The sequence below is a fragment of the Vulpes vulpes genome, chromosome 2, assembly GCF_048418805.1.
Source record: "Vulpes vulpes isolate BD-2025 chromosome 2, VulVul3, whole genome shotgun sequence".
NCBI lineage: Eukaryota > Metazoa > Chordata > Mammalia > Carnivora > Canidae > Vulpes > Vulpes vulpes.
In genome coordinates this window covers 118,565,709-118,581,298 of record NC_132781.1, presented here as the reverse complement: position 1 = coordinate 118,581,298, position 15,590 = coordinate 118,565,709, and the positions used below count along the sequence as shown (strand labels likewise).

The 15,590-nt window shown below is 39.0% G+C and overlaps 1 protein-coding gene across 48 annotated transcripts in view; it reads left to right on the top strand.

Annotated features, from left to right (window-relative positions):
• The window catches only part of ZMYND11 (zinc finger MYND-type containing 11), a 131,009-nt gene that overhangs the window by 76,166 nt on the left and 39,253 nt on the right, over positions 1 to 15,590 (top strand). For 27 of the 48 annotated variants that reach the window (XM_072749712.1, XM_072749742.1, XM_072749751.1 and 24 more), the window contains exon 3: positions 7,331 to 7,490. In XM_072749712.1, coding sequence (XP_072605813.1) covers positions 7,331 to 7,490 — 160 coding nt within the window. Of the gene's footprint in view, positions 1 to 5,127; positions 5,171 to 7,330; positions 7,491 to 14,295; positions 14,341 to 15,590 lie in introns of all 48 variants that reach the window. The other 21 variants (XM_072749700.1, XM_072749708.1, XM_072749723.1 and 18 more) reach the window with 3 other exon arrangements.

The following is a 15,590-nucleotide window of genomic DNA, read 5'->3' as shown; positions in this document are numbered from 1 at the left end:
GAAGAATTGATACTTATTTTTCTGAAGCTGTTTCAAAAAATAGAAACACAAGGAAAACTTCCAAACTCATTCCCCAACTCAAAGACCCCACCCACCAAAAAACGAGAATTACCAATATCCCTGATGAACACAGATACAAAAACTCTCACCAGTATACTAGCCAATAAGATCCAACAGTAGTACGTTCCAAGGATTGTTTACCATGACTCAGTGGGATTTATCCGGGGTTCAACATCCACAAATCAGTGTGATACACCACATTAATAAAAGAAAGGACAAGAGCCAGATGATCCTCTCAGTAGATGCAGAAAAGGCATTTGACAAAATACAGCGTCCTTTCCTGATTAAAACTGTCTGCATCATAGGGATTGAGGGAACATACCTCAATATTATAAAAGCCGCCTATGAAAGGCCCACAGCGAATAATCATTCTCAGTGGGGAAAAACTGAGAGCTAAGATCAGGAACACGACAGGGATGCCCGCTCTCACTAGTGCTGTTCAACATAGTCCTAGAAATCTGAGCTTCGGCAGTCAGACAACAAAAAGAAATAGAAGTCATCTGAATTGTCAGAGAAGAAGTCAAACTTTGACTCTTTGTGGATGACATGATAGTCTAAATGGAAAAACCAAAAGACTCTACCCCAGAATTGCTGGAGCTTATACAGGAATTCAACAAAGTGGCAGGATATAAAAACAATGCACAGAGAAACTGTACCATTTTATACCATTATTTTTTTTTTACCGACTTTTTCCCTTTTTTAAATTGAGTTATAATTTACAAATAACATCTTAGTTTCAGGCACTCAACATAATGATTCAGTATCTGTATATACTGCTGACCCTTGAACAACAAGGGGTCCACTTACACACGAGTATTTTTTTAAGATGGGATAGTACTGCAAACGTATTTTCTCATATGATTTTTCTTAATAACCTTTTCTTTTTCTAGCTTATTATAAGAATATAATGTGTAGTCCATATAACATGCAGAATATGTGTTAACTGAGTGTTTATGTTATCAGTTAGGCTTCTGGTCAACAATGAGCTATTAGTATTTAAATTTTGGGAAGTCAGGGTTGTATGTGGATTTTTGCCTGTACCAGGGGTTGACACTCTTAACAATTTGTGTTGTTCAAGGGTCGACTGTACTGTGATCACCACAATAATTCTAGTTAATATTCATCACATTGCATAGTCAGAAAAAATTTTTCTTGTGATGAGGACTTTTAAGATCTATTCTCTGGGCAACTTTTGAATATGCAATAAGGTATTGTTAACACCATGCTGTACATTTTCCCACACGACCTTTATTTTGTGGCTTAGAGTTGATACATTTTGACCCATTTCACACACACACAACCACCAGTCTGTTCTCTGTGTCTGTGAGCTTGGGGGGTGTGAGAGTGAGTGTGTGTGTGTGTGTGTTTAAGATTCCACATGTCAGTTAAAGATCCACTGGAGAGTTATCCATGTTGTCACAACAGGCATGATTTCATTCCTTTATGTGCCTGAATAATATTCTTGTGTGTGTGTGGTTTTGATTTGTGTTATTCTGATGATCAGCAGTGTTCAGCTGCTGTTAGTCTACCTGCCGGCCATCCTCATGTCATCTTCGGGAAAGTGTTCATAGGTTCTGCCATTTTTTAATTGGATTGTTTTTCTCTTGGTTATTGAGTCGTAGGTTCTTTATATGTGTTGGGTATTAACCCGTGTACCCTGATTTTTTAAACATAATATGTCTTAGAGCTTACATTATTTTAACTATCTATAACATTGCTTCATTTTTTTGATGATTATATAATAATTCTTGGTATGGCTGTATTATAATTTAGCCAATCCCCTAACACTTATGTTCAGATCCTTTCTGGTCTTGTTGTGAACAATGCTAGGATGGCTTTCCTGTCTTGTATATATATATTATTTCATACATGTCTATCTATAGGAGGAATTTCCGGAAGTGGAACCGCTGGCTTCAAGGTGTACATGTTTCTATGTTCAATAGACGTTTGCTCCCGGGGGTGGCGCTCATTTACACGTTAACGTGTGACATACCTTCCGCCAAGCCCTGTCCCGGTGAATATGACAGATACAAAATGTCATTTTGTGGTTTTTCTTACTAGATAGGATTTTTTTTTTTAATTTTTTTTTTTTATTCTTTATTTATGATAGTCATAGAGAGAGAGAGAGAGGCAGAGACACAGGCAGAGGGAGAAGCAGGCTCCCTGCACGGGGAGCCCAACGTGGGATTCGATCCCGGGTCTCCAGGATCGTGCCCTAGGCCAAAGGCAGGCGCCAAACCGCTGCGCCACCCAGGGATCCCACTAGATAGGATTTTTAGAACTATATTAAGAATATGTAGAATTTAAGTTAGGCCTTTTGGCTACATGTGTTACAAATGTATTTCCCAGATTAGCATTTGTGATTTTTTTTTAATATTTTATTTATTTATTCATAAGAGACAGAGAGAGGCAGAGACACAGGCAGAGGGAGAAGCAGCCTCCAGGCAGGGAGCCCGATAGGGGGCTCAATCCGGGGTCTCCAGATTAGGCCCAGGGTAAAGGAAGGCGTCAAACCACGGAGCCACCCAGGGATCCCAGCATTTGTTATTTTAACTTTGATTATCATGCTGGTTTTCTGCTATATAGAAATTGCTATATAAATATATATAAATTTTATGTAAATTTTTCAGTCTTTTCTTAAACCACTGTGGCTTTTGTTTCATCTTAGGAAGGTTTTTCTCACACCATGATTGCTCTCCCATATTTTTCTTCTAATAATTTTGTGGTTTTCCTTTTATTATTTAAATCTGACCTATTCAGAATTTACTTAGGGGTACAGACTAAGGTAGGACTCCATCTTTTTTCTTTTTCAAGTGAGTGAGCCCCTTGTCCTAATGTCATGTGTTGTTTGAACGATCTTTCCCCCACTAATTTGAAATGGCACTTTGGTTATAATCAGTATGTGAATTTTGGTCTCTTTCTGGACTTTGTGTTTATTCCATTGGGCTGCTGTTCATGTACAAGTTTAATTATTTTGGCTCTAATGTTTTAAAATCTGATATTATGGGCGCCTGTGTGGCTCAGCAGTTGAGCATCTGCCTTTGGCTCAGGTCATGATCCTGGGGTCCCTGGATTGAGTCCCGTATCGGGCTGCCTGCAGAGAGCCTGCTTCTCCCTCTGCCTGGGTCTCTGCCTCTTTCTCTATCTCTTATGAATAAATACATAAAATCTTTTAAAAAAAATCTGATACTACCCTGAAAGAATTTTCTTGAGAAGTTCTTTTTTAATTCTACACAGAACTTTAGAGTTAACTTGTGCCCTTTGTGGTGACACTTAAATTATCTTAGAGGCAATTTGGATTTTGTTGTCTTACATTTAAATATTAGGCATGTCTTTCCATCTGTTTATTTTCTCTTGTGTCTGTTACAAGCCACAATTTTTTTCATATAGACCTTGTCATTTTTTCTACTTACCACTATGTATTACTGTCTTTCTTATTACTGTTATAAGTAATCGAGGTCTTATGTTAAATCTCTGGTGTTTTTGGCTTGTATATTTGAATGCTATTAATTTTAGTATATTAGTTTGTATACAGACAATTGATTACATTATTTGGTTATTCAAAATAGTATGTCATCTGATTTTCTTGTGTTTTCTGGATATGTAATCTGCAAATAATGATCACTTTAAATGTTTACTAACTTTTACACCCATTTCTTTATTCCAGCTGTGCTGGTTATTACCTTTGGCAAAGTGTTAAAGACATCATTGAGTATTCCTGATCAGGTTAAGGAAGTATTGATTCGTTCCGTTTTGTCAGGGATGGGCTGTTGAATTTTACTAAATGCCTTTTAACACATACAGAAATCATCATGATTTCTCCCTTTTGATCTATTAATGGGCTGAATCCTATTTCTAGATTTCTTCATAATAACAAATCTTCGGAGAAATCCTGGAATTAAACACTTGGTTATGGTATATTACTTTGATTTTTGAATGTATTAATATATTAACATCTGTTTTATATTAATGATTGATATTAATTTGTCTATTGAAATATTTAGGATTTTTTTATAGTGTTCTTAGAGGACACTAGTTTTTTTGTGCTTTTCTTGGTAGGGGTTTGTTACCAATTATTATGCTAGATTCCTTGCTTTCCTTCTTTATTATGTGCCAGAAAAGTTTAAATCACATTAGAGTTGTCTGGCCATTAGGAGTTTGATAAAATTGCCTTGTGAATATATCCCTAGCTGGTGTTTTTCTGAGAAAGCTCTTTGCCAACTTCCTCTATTAGTTTCTTTTGGAATTATCCATTTTAAGTATTCTGTTTCTTTCTGTGGTCCAGTTTTGGTCATTTATATTTTCCTAGAAAATTACAGTGTTTATCTTCTATTTTTGTGCATAAATGAACAAAGTAGTTGCTTATAATTATTTTAATTTCTTTGTTACATATGGCTGTGGCTCTGTAGACATTTCTAAGTTTATGTTTTTGTGCTTTGTGTCTTCACTGTTGATTAGATTAGCTAGTGATATGTCTGTTTTTCCCTTAGAGGCTCTTGGACTAATATTAGTTTTCAGTTGTTGTTTTTTAAATGGCACTGCTTTAACTTTTATGTTATTGTGCTTAGATTTTTTTTTCACTTTTTAGATAACCTTTTTGATTCACTAGTTTATGAGTTTTCCAAAAATAAGGTTGTTTTTTTTGGAGGCACCTGGGTGGCTTAGTCAGTAAACATCTGACTCTTAGTTTCGGCTCAGGTCATGATCTCAGAGTCCTGGGATCAAGCCCTGCATGGGGCTCTGTGCTGAACACAGACAGAGTCTGCTTGAGGGTCTTTCCTCCTCCCTCTCCCTCTGCTCCTTCCCCTGCTCACACACTCTTCCTCTCTCTAAAATAAACAAGTGAGGGACCCCTGGGTGGCTCAGTGGTTGAGTGCCTGCCTTCAGCCCAGGGCGTGATCCTGGAGTCCTGGGATCGAATCCCACATCGGGCACCCTGCATGGAGCCTGTTTCTCTTTCTGCCTGTGTCTCTGTCTCTTTCTTTGTATCTCTCATGAATAAATAAATAAAATCTTAAAAAAAAAAAACAAGTGAATAAAATAAAATGAGTTTGTTTTTGTGTCCAGGTTTATGCTCAACTTTAATGAATTTTTCTTGGACCTGTTGAAGGTATGTTTTGAGTTTCAGAATAAACTTAACTAGATCTGCCTTGTTAATTAGGTCTTCTGTATGAATACCTAGTTTGTCTGCCTGGACGTTTTTGTGGCTGGAGAGAAGTGAAGTCTTATAATTCTGTATTCCTGTCAATATTTCCTTTATTTCTCACAGTCTTTGCTTTATAACAACCTATGCCCTGTGTGTCTTTTTTTTTTTTTTTCTTTAATAATTCTTGTCCTGGATTCCAGTCCTGTTCACTGCATGTCAGTCCTGCTTTGTTTGGATTGCATTCTTGTGCCTATGCCCGTTCTTGTGCAGTTTCTCTGAGGCATGTGAGACATGTATCGTGTAAACCGCACGTTTTTGGTGTTGTGATCAGTCTGTTTCATACTGTGGAGTTTAGCCAGTTTGTATTTATTACACATTGGTTTGGGTCCTGTCATCATATGTTCTATGCTTTCTGGTCCTGTTTTTGTTTTTTGTTTTTTTTAAGATTTTATTTATTCATGAGTGACATGGAAAGAGGCAGAGACACAGGCTGAGGGAGAAGCAGGCTCCCTGAGGGGAGCCCGAAGTGGGACTTGATCCTGGGACCCTGGGATGTTGTCCTGAGCCTAAGGCAGATGCTCAACCGCTGAGCCACCCAGGCGTCCCATGTTCCTGTTTCTTTTGGTGTTTTTATGTTTCACCACATAATGTGTTTTTTTATGAGTTTCTTCAGATGGTTACCTTTGTCATTTTAGGTGGTATACTTCACTCTTGAGGTCATTTCCATGAACAGTGAGGACATTAGGACATATTGACCTCGGCCATCCCCCTAACCCCCTTCCCACACTGGAGTGGATGATTTCTGCTAGCACTGATTTCATACATCGGACTGGAGCTGCCCCCAGCTTTGTCCCCTCTGGGTCAGTCAGCTAGGACGACAGTCACGCATCCAGTTTTCTCCCGCCTGGTTGGTGGTGCTCGCACGTAACTGTCAAAGCTGAAGTATGCTCCTCCCCACCTCTCCTTCTTAGCCCTCCCACTAACTGCATTGACAGAGCAGAACCTGTTAAAAGTTTATGATCTCGTAAAGAGAAAACACTTATCTTCTACAAACTGCACGTATATCAGTCCTCAGCTGGGGTTCACCACTTTTCTTTGTTGACAAGTACCCTTGAATTTGGAAGCTGGTTCTATGATGAACTCTTGCATTTCTGAAATGATTTGTTGTGAATGCTTTGATACTGAAATGTCAGATGAATTTGGTATAAAAATCTGGTGTGCTGGTGAATTTCCTCAAGGACTGTGCACATTGCCCCCACATGCTGCAGATGCAGCACCTCTCTGGGGGCTGTGGCTGGCCAGGTTCGCCTTGTCCTGTGTCTTGTGTCTGGATGTCCAGTGGCTTCCTGGTAGAGGGTGTTGGGATTTGAATGGAAAGAATGGGAAAATAGCACTCATTCAACCATATCTGTAACATTTTATTTCCTTAAGAAACAAGCTATGAAGCAAATATGCCATCACATTAACATGAGTTCATAGAATTGGTGAATACAAGGGACCCTGCAGCAGCATTCTCTGTGGTCCAGAGTATGTTTGAAATAATACACTTTTAAAGATTAAATAAAACACCATGTGACATAAATCAGGGAGTCGTGTATGCATTAGTGATCCAATCCAAAGTATATTTCATTGAAAATCACATTTTTGCCTTATTGATCCCAGCATACATTCTCGTTTCTTTATGTCGACAGCCATTCATGTAATTCTTATCCATCCTTTAGTGTCCTTTCCTGAGTTTTGAGTCAGAATATTTTATATTCTGAAGTCTTGTGGCTAGAGATGGTAAAATTCTAAATTGAGAATTTGCAGAGTGGAAGTTCATGGCAATTGCTCCAGAGGCCAGAACTACATGTTAGCCTACAATCTGCTAAGTGATTTTTTTTTTTTTTTTTTTTTTTTTTGCTGATTAAGGATTATTTTGAGCAAGTATTTTTCTAAATATACAAATAGAATTAAGGTTGAAAATAGCATGATAATTAAACTTAAGTATTCAGGACTCTGTTTCTTCAGTACAGCCTCAGAAGAACAAGCTGTTTCAAAGGAGAAAGAAGTCGCCTCTGTTTATTTATTTATGTGTTATGGAGTCCTAAGGGGTTTTTAAATCTGTTTTTCCTCTGTACTCAGGTATATGTCTCGAGTCCACGGTATGCATCCAAAAGAGACCACCCGTCAGCTGAGCCTGGCTGTGAAAGATGGTCTCATTGTCGAAACCCTAACAGTGGGCTGCAAAGGTTCCAAAGCTGGTATTGAGCAGGAAGGGTACTGGCTGCCAGGAGATGAGATTGTAAGTATATTGTGTTTGATCAACTTGCAGGTGTTGACTTTAAGTCTTTAAATGTTATTTAACTACAACCTATAGCGATTCAGTTTTAGAAGTTTAGGGATAGTTCACTTCAGTGTTTCTTATTAAAGTAAAGGGCCTACCTCGACAAGATGGATAATTTCCTCCTTCTTTCAGGGAAAACTTACTCTACAAAGAGCCTACTTCCTCTGTCTAGGTTACCGTGAATCTGAAAAATAGAACACGTAACTAGTGTTTTTCTTTAGTAAACATTAGTACAATAATGCGGGATCATGGCAATGCCATCCAGACAGAGGGAAGGGGAGTCTGTCTTCCCCAAGAAAGCTGCCCCCGAGCTGGATGTCGTCTGCGTCCAGAGCCACCTGTCAGGGTCCCCTTGGACGGTGTCCCCACTGACAGTGACCATAAGCCTGTTCGGTGACACTCCAGCAGAAATCAGGAAAGACAAAGTTAATTTTCTTTCTATTTTGCCTACTTTTTACTTTGACTTCCCATCTAAGTGAAGACATTTTAATCTTTTACTGTATACTTGTATACTTGGGCACATAGAGAAATGGATTTGTTTTTTAGGTAAACATTGGTTTCATGTGTAATATTTTAATATTCCTACCTTTATTTGCCTTTGATATTTCTAATACCTTGATTAGGAAAGTCTTGATTTTTGCTAAGGAATATCATTTAAAGATGATAGGTTTCAAATATAATAGATACAATTTTTTGGGGGGGTGGTTTCTGAAAGAAATCAATTTAGTAAGTAGGTGTTTTGAGAGTGTTTATTATGGATTCTCTAAAATGATTTAAAAATGACAAAATCTTATAATTGGTTCTTTGTGGGGACATTTCCCAAGAATTGTGAATTGTATTTCCCTTTCCGGCTCTATGGTGGATGTGCCAGCACATACGCTCGCCGTCAGGTGTCAGAGCAGGAAACTGACAGTACGTTTTCTGGGGCAGCCGGTCCAGGGAGCAGCCCCAGCATAAATGTTAGAGGAGTTGTTCAGTTTTAACCCTGTGCGTATCAGTTTAACACGTGCCTTCAAAGTTACAGGAAAGAAAATTCACATTTTCCACAAATAAAAAACATGGAAGAAAAGACGTTTAATTTCACTGCTACCATTCGATCTGTGTGCACTAGAAGTGCTTGAAAACTTAAGTGAGAACGTTTCTATTATAATAATATCTCTGTTCACTTCCTCTCAGAAAAGTAGAGCTTTGTTGCCAATAAAGAAACTTTGGGTGCCAAGTCCTAATAGAATGTGAGGTGATCTAAACCTGTCTCCAACCAAATGTTGATCATTGATAGCTTATTATATACTGAGAATAATCCAGGTAATAGAAAATTCTAATCCCAAACACTTGGAAATTTACAGACTTAGTATGGAAGGCTGTCCTAGTAATTAACCCATAGTAAGTGCAGCTGAATCCACAGCATTTTGGTTTGTGGACCACGTATACATTTTCCATGCAAGAGATTTTACCTCTTACCTTTTAGGATTGGCCTTCCCCTCTAAGCTTTCTTCCTCTTCAGGTTGGAGTTTCTCTCTTGGCTCCCACGGGCAGTTAATGAGCTGCCCCACGTTAACTGCTACGTTAGACTCTGTGTTCTGTGTTTAATGTGTACGTGTCCTTACTGCACATATTTATAGCATCCTCCCTTTTTCTTTTTTCAAGATGAAATTTTATATACAGATCAAACAACCAGTATACAAGTTCTATTAATTCTGGTTGGTTCTTTTTTTTAAGATTTTATTTGTTTATTCATGAGAGACAGAGAGAGGCAGAGACACAGGCAGAGGGAGAAGCAGGCTCCCTGTGGGGAGCACGATTGGGACTCGATCCCGGGACCCTGGGATCGTGACCTGAGCCAAAGGCAGATGCTCAACCACTGAGCCACCAGGTGTCCCTCTGGTTGGTTCTTACAAACATTTTTTATACTAAGTATGCATGTTACAACTACAACTGGGTATACAAAAATTATGCCTAGTTTATAAAATAAGTACTGCAAGTTCAGAAGCAGTGTAGTGTGGCAGGAAGAGGTCCGGCCTTACATGTTAATAGAGTTTCCATTCCACTTCACGCGTTTATTTTGTTGTGTGACCTCTGATCCTCATTCCTCGCCAGTAATATGAGCCTATTAATATGTATTTCACTTGATTAAGGATTAAGTGAGATTATTTATATAAAGTATAGAACCCTGTACTCAAAGCAAGTTTTGGCCAGCAAAGAAATATGCTTAAGAAATGCCTATATATAGTGTAGCAAAAGCATATACATTCCTTACTAACCACACAAGCAAAATTCTCATCAGGGTCTTTTTACTTTTTAACCTGTATCTTCAAACACGAGATTTGTAAGGAGTTTTCCCTGAGACACTGGATTTGTTAGAGGTCTAGCTATGAAGTGATGAGATGGTGTGTGTATCTCAAACCCGTGACAGGGTTAATACCTGCTCCCAGGGCTGCCATGCTCCCGTGTTTGTGCACTTATATAACCCTAGAAGGACACATGGCAAATGAGTGGCCCAGACATGCGGGCCACTCGGTATGAGGCCCGTTCTGACCCGCACAGCTCAGGAAGTGCACTCAGCCCCCACTGCCAGCAGCGTAGGGCAACCAGATGTCACCCCTAGTGAAACCAGCGATAGGGAAGGGCCCCCTGTTCTCCCTCACACAGAGGTGTTCTGTGGGCCAGAGACCGTCCCGCGTGCTGGCATTGCAGTCTGAGGCCCTCATGGTTTCTGCACCTTGTACACGATACGATTCTCTGAATATTGAGTCCTTAAATTGAAAGAAACACGTTACTCATCTTGTTGACTTGACTTTCTGACTCACTACCAAGAGGAGAGGTTGTCTAGATATACATGGCCTTGGGAAGGAAAAGGATAAAGTTTCTTGCTTGGTCATTTTTAAACCTTTAATTGGAAGTTAAAATACTCTTTCCTTGGGAAGTTCTGTCATTTGAAAAATCGGTGGTAAAGCTCTTCTTTTCCTTCTATAATCTATAAAATTAGGAGCTGTAGCTCAGAAAAGGGGAAAAGCTGATCTCCCTTGATAAGTCCCCAAGGTATATTCCTGAGGTACCTTGTATCGGCACAGAGATGGGACTGCCATGTCTTTACTGCCATTATGGTGGGACGACGAGGTGCCCTACGCCACTCCATGGTAGCTGATCAGGAACCTGTTGGTGTCACGTTTTTTATTCTACCTCCGTTGCCTTTTCTCCCGATGCTTATTTTAAAAAATTGATACAATTGAAAGATACACATACCTCAAACATTATTCCTATTAAACCTAGCTAGCAGTCACGTAATAAATGCCTAACGCTAAGTCACAGACTGGCCTCCATGGCACTGAGACTCCTTCTGCCAGACTGGAATGATTTCTAGACATCTTGGATTCTGATCCCCAACCACCGCTAGAGCTCTGTCAAAGTGGAGATTCATTGGGAGAAAGTATGACAGAAGTAGGCAGTGGATAAGCATCTTCATGGTGGTATTTTAAGTTGTGTCCGTTTGAGAAAGCAGAATGAAAGCCACAATTATTAAAAATGAGGCAACTCTCAGTTTTAAATGGTTTGCTTAAATATTAGTCATCAAAGCAGCACAAGTATTGGTATGAAGCCACTTTACAATGGCAGTCTTGCTGAACCTGGGAAACACTCTTGTAAATTTCTCCAGTTCTCCTGCATTTCCAGACTTGTGTGACATTAACATTCACTCAAAGTATCAAAAATTCTTTTTGAGATGGTTTTCAGAGCTTTCAAAATTATCTCAGTCAAGGCCAGTAGACCCAGTGCACAGAGTGAAACTTGGTGGTGTGTGACCGTTCAACGTGTCATTTTATCACGGTTTTTTTCTTTTGATTTTTTTTTTAAAGAAATATTGCATGCTTTCATAGATGGCTCCATCATCTGCTTGCGCTAGAGAGAGGTGCATGGAGGTCTATGCTCACTCCATGTTTGATCTTCACATCTGGAGAAATCGATTTCTTGGGCAGAATTTTACCATTTGCTGGGCTGAGTTTGGCATTTAGTAGCTCCCTTTGTAGTAAACACATGTTAATTTCTTAGGACTTAACACTTCTGACTCCGGAGGTGTTCACTAGACATAGGAAGGTCTCGTAAAAGGGTTGAGGGTAATCCCGTAGGGCAGGCAGCCTTGTGCTAGGGATCATGTGCAGATAAAACATCAAATATGTGTTTCGATACTGACACAGTTACACTACTGTCTATTTCCATGACTTCCTGCTTCCTTCACGGCTCCTGACACCAAGCTTTGACGGCCCTGGTGTTTCACAGATGCATTTGATCTGACGCTGACTGATTTGGTTAGCAGCGTAGAGGCTGACCTCAAAGAGCACAACAATGGCAGGCACTGTGAAGCTACTGTTTTTACTCAGCTCCCAGATCTGGACTAGGGTCCCCTTTCTTCTTTCCCTACTGCCATCTCAGAGTCAGTGCATTTGTAGAGCAGCCACCCTGTGACCCCTGGCGCTGTCACTTCAGCCCTTCTACTAGCTCTGCTGCTGGGGAATCAGACGCTCCTACACACAGGAGCTCAGGTTGTGGCTGCTGCGCCCTGCTTCAGTCTGAGTGGTTTCTTCCCACAGAATCCAGCTGGTCCTGCCAGTACGCAAGACATCATGCTGCTTTTAAAGTCAGTCTAGGTGAAAAGATAGAATTCTTTATTTTTGCTTTTTCTCATTTATTTAAGGTTTTTATTTCAAGAAGCATAATTAATGAAAATACACATTTTGTGGTTTCTTTGAAGAGATCACATGTTCTACTGGGGATATAGGGATTTAGTCTTAATTTACAGAGGGGCAAGATATACACTTTCCCCATCATTCTGTTTTTCCAGATTCACCTGTCTAAAAGCAGCTGTGGTTTATATACCTCTTGATACTTGGCTAAGTTCACATCTTTTAGATAAGAGGTAGGACTGCATCTGTGTCTTTTCCTTCAGAAATCACACCATTATACAGCCATGGCAAGAAGTGTTCTCTTGATTTGCTCTTGAAAAAATATTAAGAGAGGCTGCTGAATTCAAGCAGCTTGACTGTCTTAGCCCGTTTCCTAAATACAAGTATTGAAGTGAGAAATGCTTTTTAAGTTTAGATCTTTACATTTTTGTGCTTTAATTGTCATAAATTAATCAATCATATGTTTTAAATACCCTAAGTGCAAAACTTATTGCTCCTTGGATACCACTGATTGTTTTTAAGTGAAATGTATTTTACTACATTTATGCTAATTATGTGCACATTTCTTCCAAAGATCCATTACCTGTCTCAGATGCAAAGATATGTACAAAGCCACTTATTTAAGAAGTAAAGTATTAAGTGTGATTATAAACTAAAAATCAATTATACTATGGTTCTATGTGTATTCAAACTGTTGTGTACTTAGAAATTATTTTTGATTTGGTAAAGAATTTTCATTCTATTCACTGAGTATTTTGGGTCATGCTATCCTGTTATATTCTGTTCAGCTTTGATTGACTGGTTTTGTATGCGTGTGTGTGTGTGTGTGTGTGTGTGTGTGTGTGTGGTTCCTTTTTTTCCCTCCTTCTGTCTTATTTCTAGTTTACTAAGCAGTGTTAAAGTAGTTTTATTTTTAACAAAATAATTAAAATTATTGGAAATATCTAATCAAATTCTTAGCTCTCAGTGATTAACTAATTTTGCATTGTATCTATGTTAAAGTACCACATCAAACACATATTTGATAAAGTGAGATTTATCTGCTAATTCAGTGTAAGTAGGGGAGGACTTTAAAAGTTAGTATCTCTTCTGAATGTGATGAGGGTGGATTATAGTTTGGGAGACTCAGTTGCAGACATAGCCCTCCCAGTGAGCCCTCTTGATGCGGTGCTGCCTCTGAATCAAGTCAGCAGTATCTCTGGCTCTGTCCAGCTTACAGAAGTGCTGTGTCAGCTATCTCAGGAACTTAAAGTTGGGAGAAAGAAGCTCGCACGGGCACTGTTACAAACACCACGTTGTGTTTGTGCGCTATAGCAGGCAGATCGTCTCATTAACCAGCAAGCGTTTTGTGAGTTTTCATCCTTACAAATCCCTATAAACGAGGCACTATTATTTTGTTCATTTTACAGATAGAAAATGACCCACAGAGAAGCTAAGTATTGTGCCCCAGATCACAGAGCCCGTGAAGGCCGGAGCCAGGATTTGCACCAGTGTGGCTCCAGTCTTAACCAAACGCTGTCCATGGTGATGGATGTAGGTCAACGGGCTGCTTCTAGATGGGGGACGGTTTTGTTCTAGGTTCTGGACACAGCTGTGTGAACCTCACACTGTGGTCAAGTATTGAGTTTACCATGTTCACATTCATCATTCCCAAGTTTAAAAAAAAAAAAAAAAAGAAAAAAAAAATCCAGCCTCAAACCAGTTTCAGATCTAAAAGACATATATTCATGGTCTCATGCAAATTTACGATGGCATTGAATTGAATTTATCAGTAAAATGTTTTCCTAACATCACTGTAGGTTTCATGGCACATGAATTCTCTGAATTTTCTCTTTGTCCATTTGTAGCTTTTGTGTTAGTGTCAGAATTTCCTCTTAAACTAGTAATGACTCTTGAGTTTGCATGCTACTGTCTTTTCATTGATGATTAGCACATTCGTAGATTTTCAACTGATATCATCTACAAAATAATGTAAGTTGTATAGCAAATAATAGTTTGTGTACAAAATCCCTTTAGCTCTGTGTATTGCCTGATTTGAGCAAAGTTGTAGTAGAGAGACCAAGATTATTTTGTTTTTATTTTGAAAGGCCTACAGTATGCAGCCTTTCTCCAGGACAGCAGCCCCAAACAAGGTGAACTAATTTTGCACTATGTTATTTTACTTTATAATTCTGCCTTTTTTTTTTTTGTATTACATTTCCATCTTTTTTTTTAAGGCTATCTTAGTTTATTCTTGCTAGAGTTATTCATTAAAATCATACTGTCTTTACATTGCTTCTAGTCTTGGATTTTATGCTAGTAGGTTTGCATTTTTAAAGCTTTCTGAAGTATTGGAGTGTCCTTTCATATAATGTGCTGTTGACCAGGCTCTGTCTAGAGTAGTTGCTGACACCTGGGAAAATCCAGTAAAAATGCATGCTTATCTTTTTGGCATACATTAAGTATTAGTCAAAAGTCCTATATCAATGGATTCTGTTTACTAAAAGACAAACTGTAGGCAACTCTGCCTATAACAAACATGCTTATATGATTTATATCCATAACAACATTTCCTGGATTAAAAATCTATTAACTTTTGAACTTGACTTTTGCATTTGTGTGTTCTGAGCAGCTGCTGCTGTCGTGAACAGAATGAACAGCACATACATGCTATTGTATGAACAGGTTTCCACGTATTCCTCTACTTTTACTTTGTTTGAGTTATACTTTCATTCTTAAAATCGTTGTGGAGAACTTCACTCTGGTGAAGAGAGATGCACTTCCATCTGCATGTCTCAGTGGGATGGAAAGAAGAAGGTCAGAGGAAGGCAGGAGGTACCAGAGATACCTGAGCTGTGTGCCAGTGGTATGCTCTCCTGCTGCCTTGTCTTGACCTGAGTGCCTGCCATTTTGAGAATTAGAGGAAGATGAATTACTGCAAAAAAGAAAAGATCAAATGATGAGGGATGGCAGTTTCTTTTGTTCATAATGAATCAAATATAAGCCACCGAAATCCTTGAAGATGTTTCTGAACAGCTGTGAAGAAAATATTCTGAAAGGCTCCATTTCGAACTGGGAAAGAGTTTGGTTAATTAAAAATCGAACAAACTGTGTTATCCTTACTGAAAACCAATTTGTCAACAGTTTATGAGGCAAACTTATAATAGCCAAAGTGCAGCTTCCCACATGAGCCCTGTGAGATGGGCGCCCTCAGTGACCATTGTCACGGCCATGCACCACACACATAGTCTGTGTCCAACTTGGTGAGCTTCGTTTCTTCTACCATGGGCACATCAGGGTTTTGTGTTAAATCAGTATCTTAAGTACTCTGACTGAAATCACTCCACCAAAGTAAGTTTGCAGAGTATCTACATCTTCAGCAAATAACGAGAAATAGTCATGC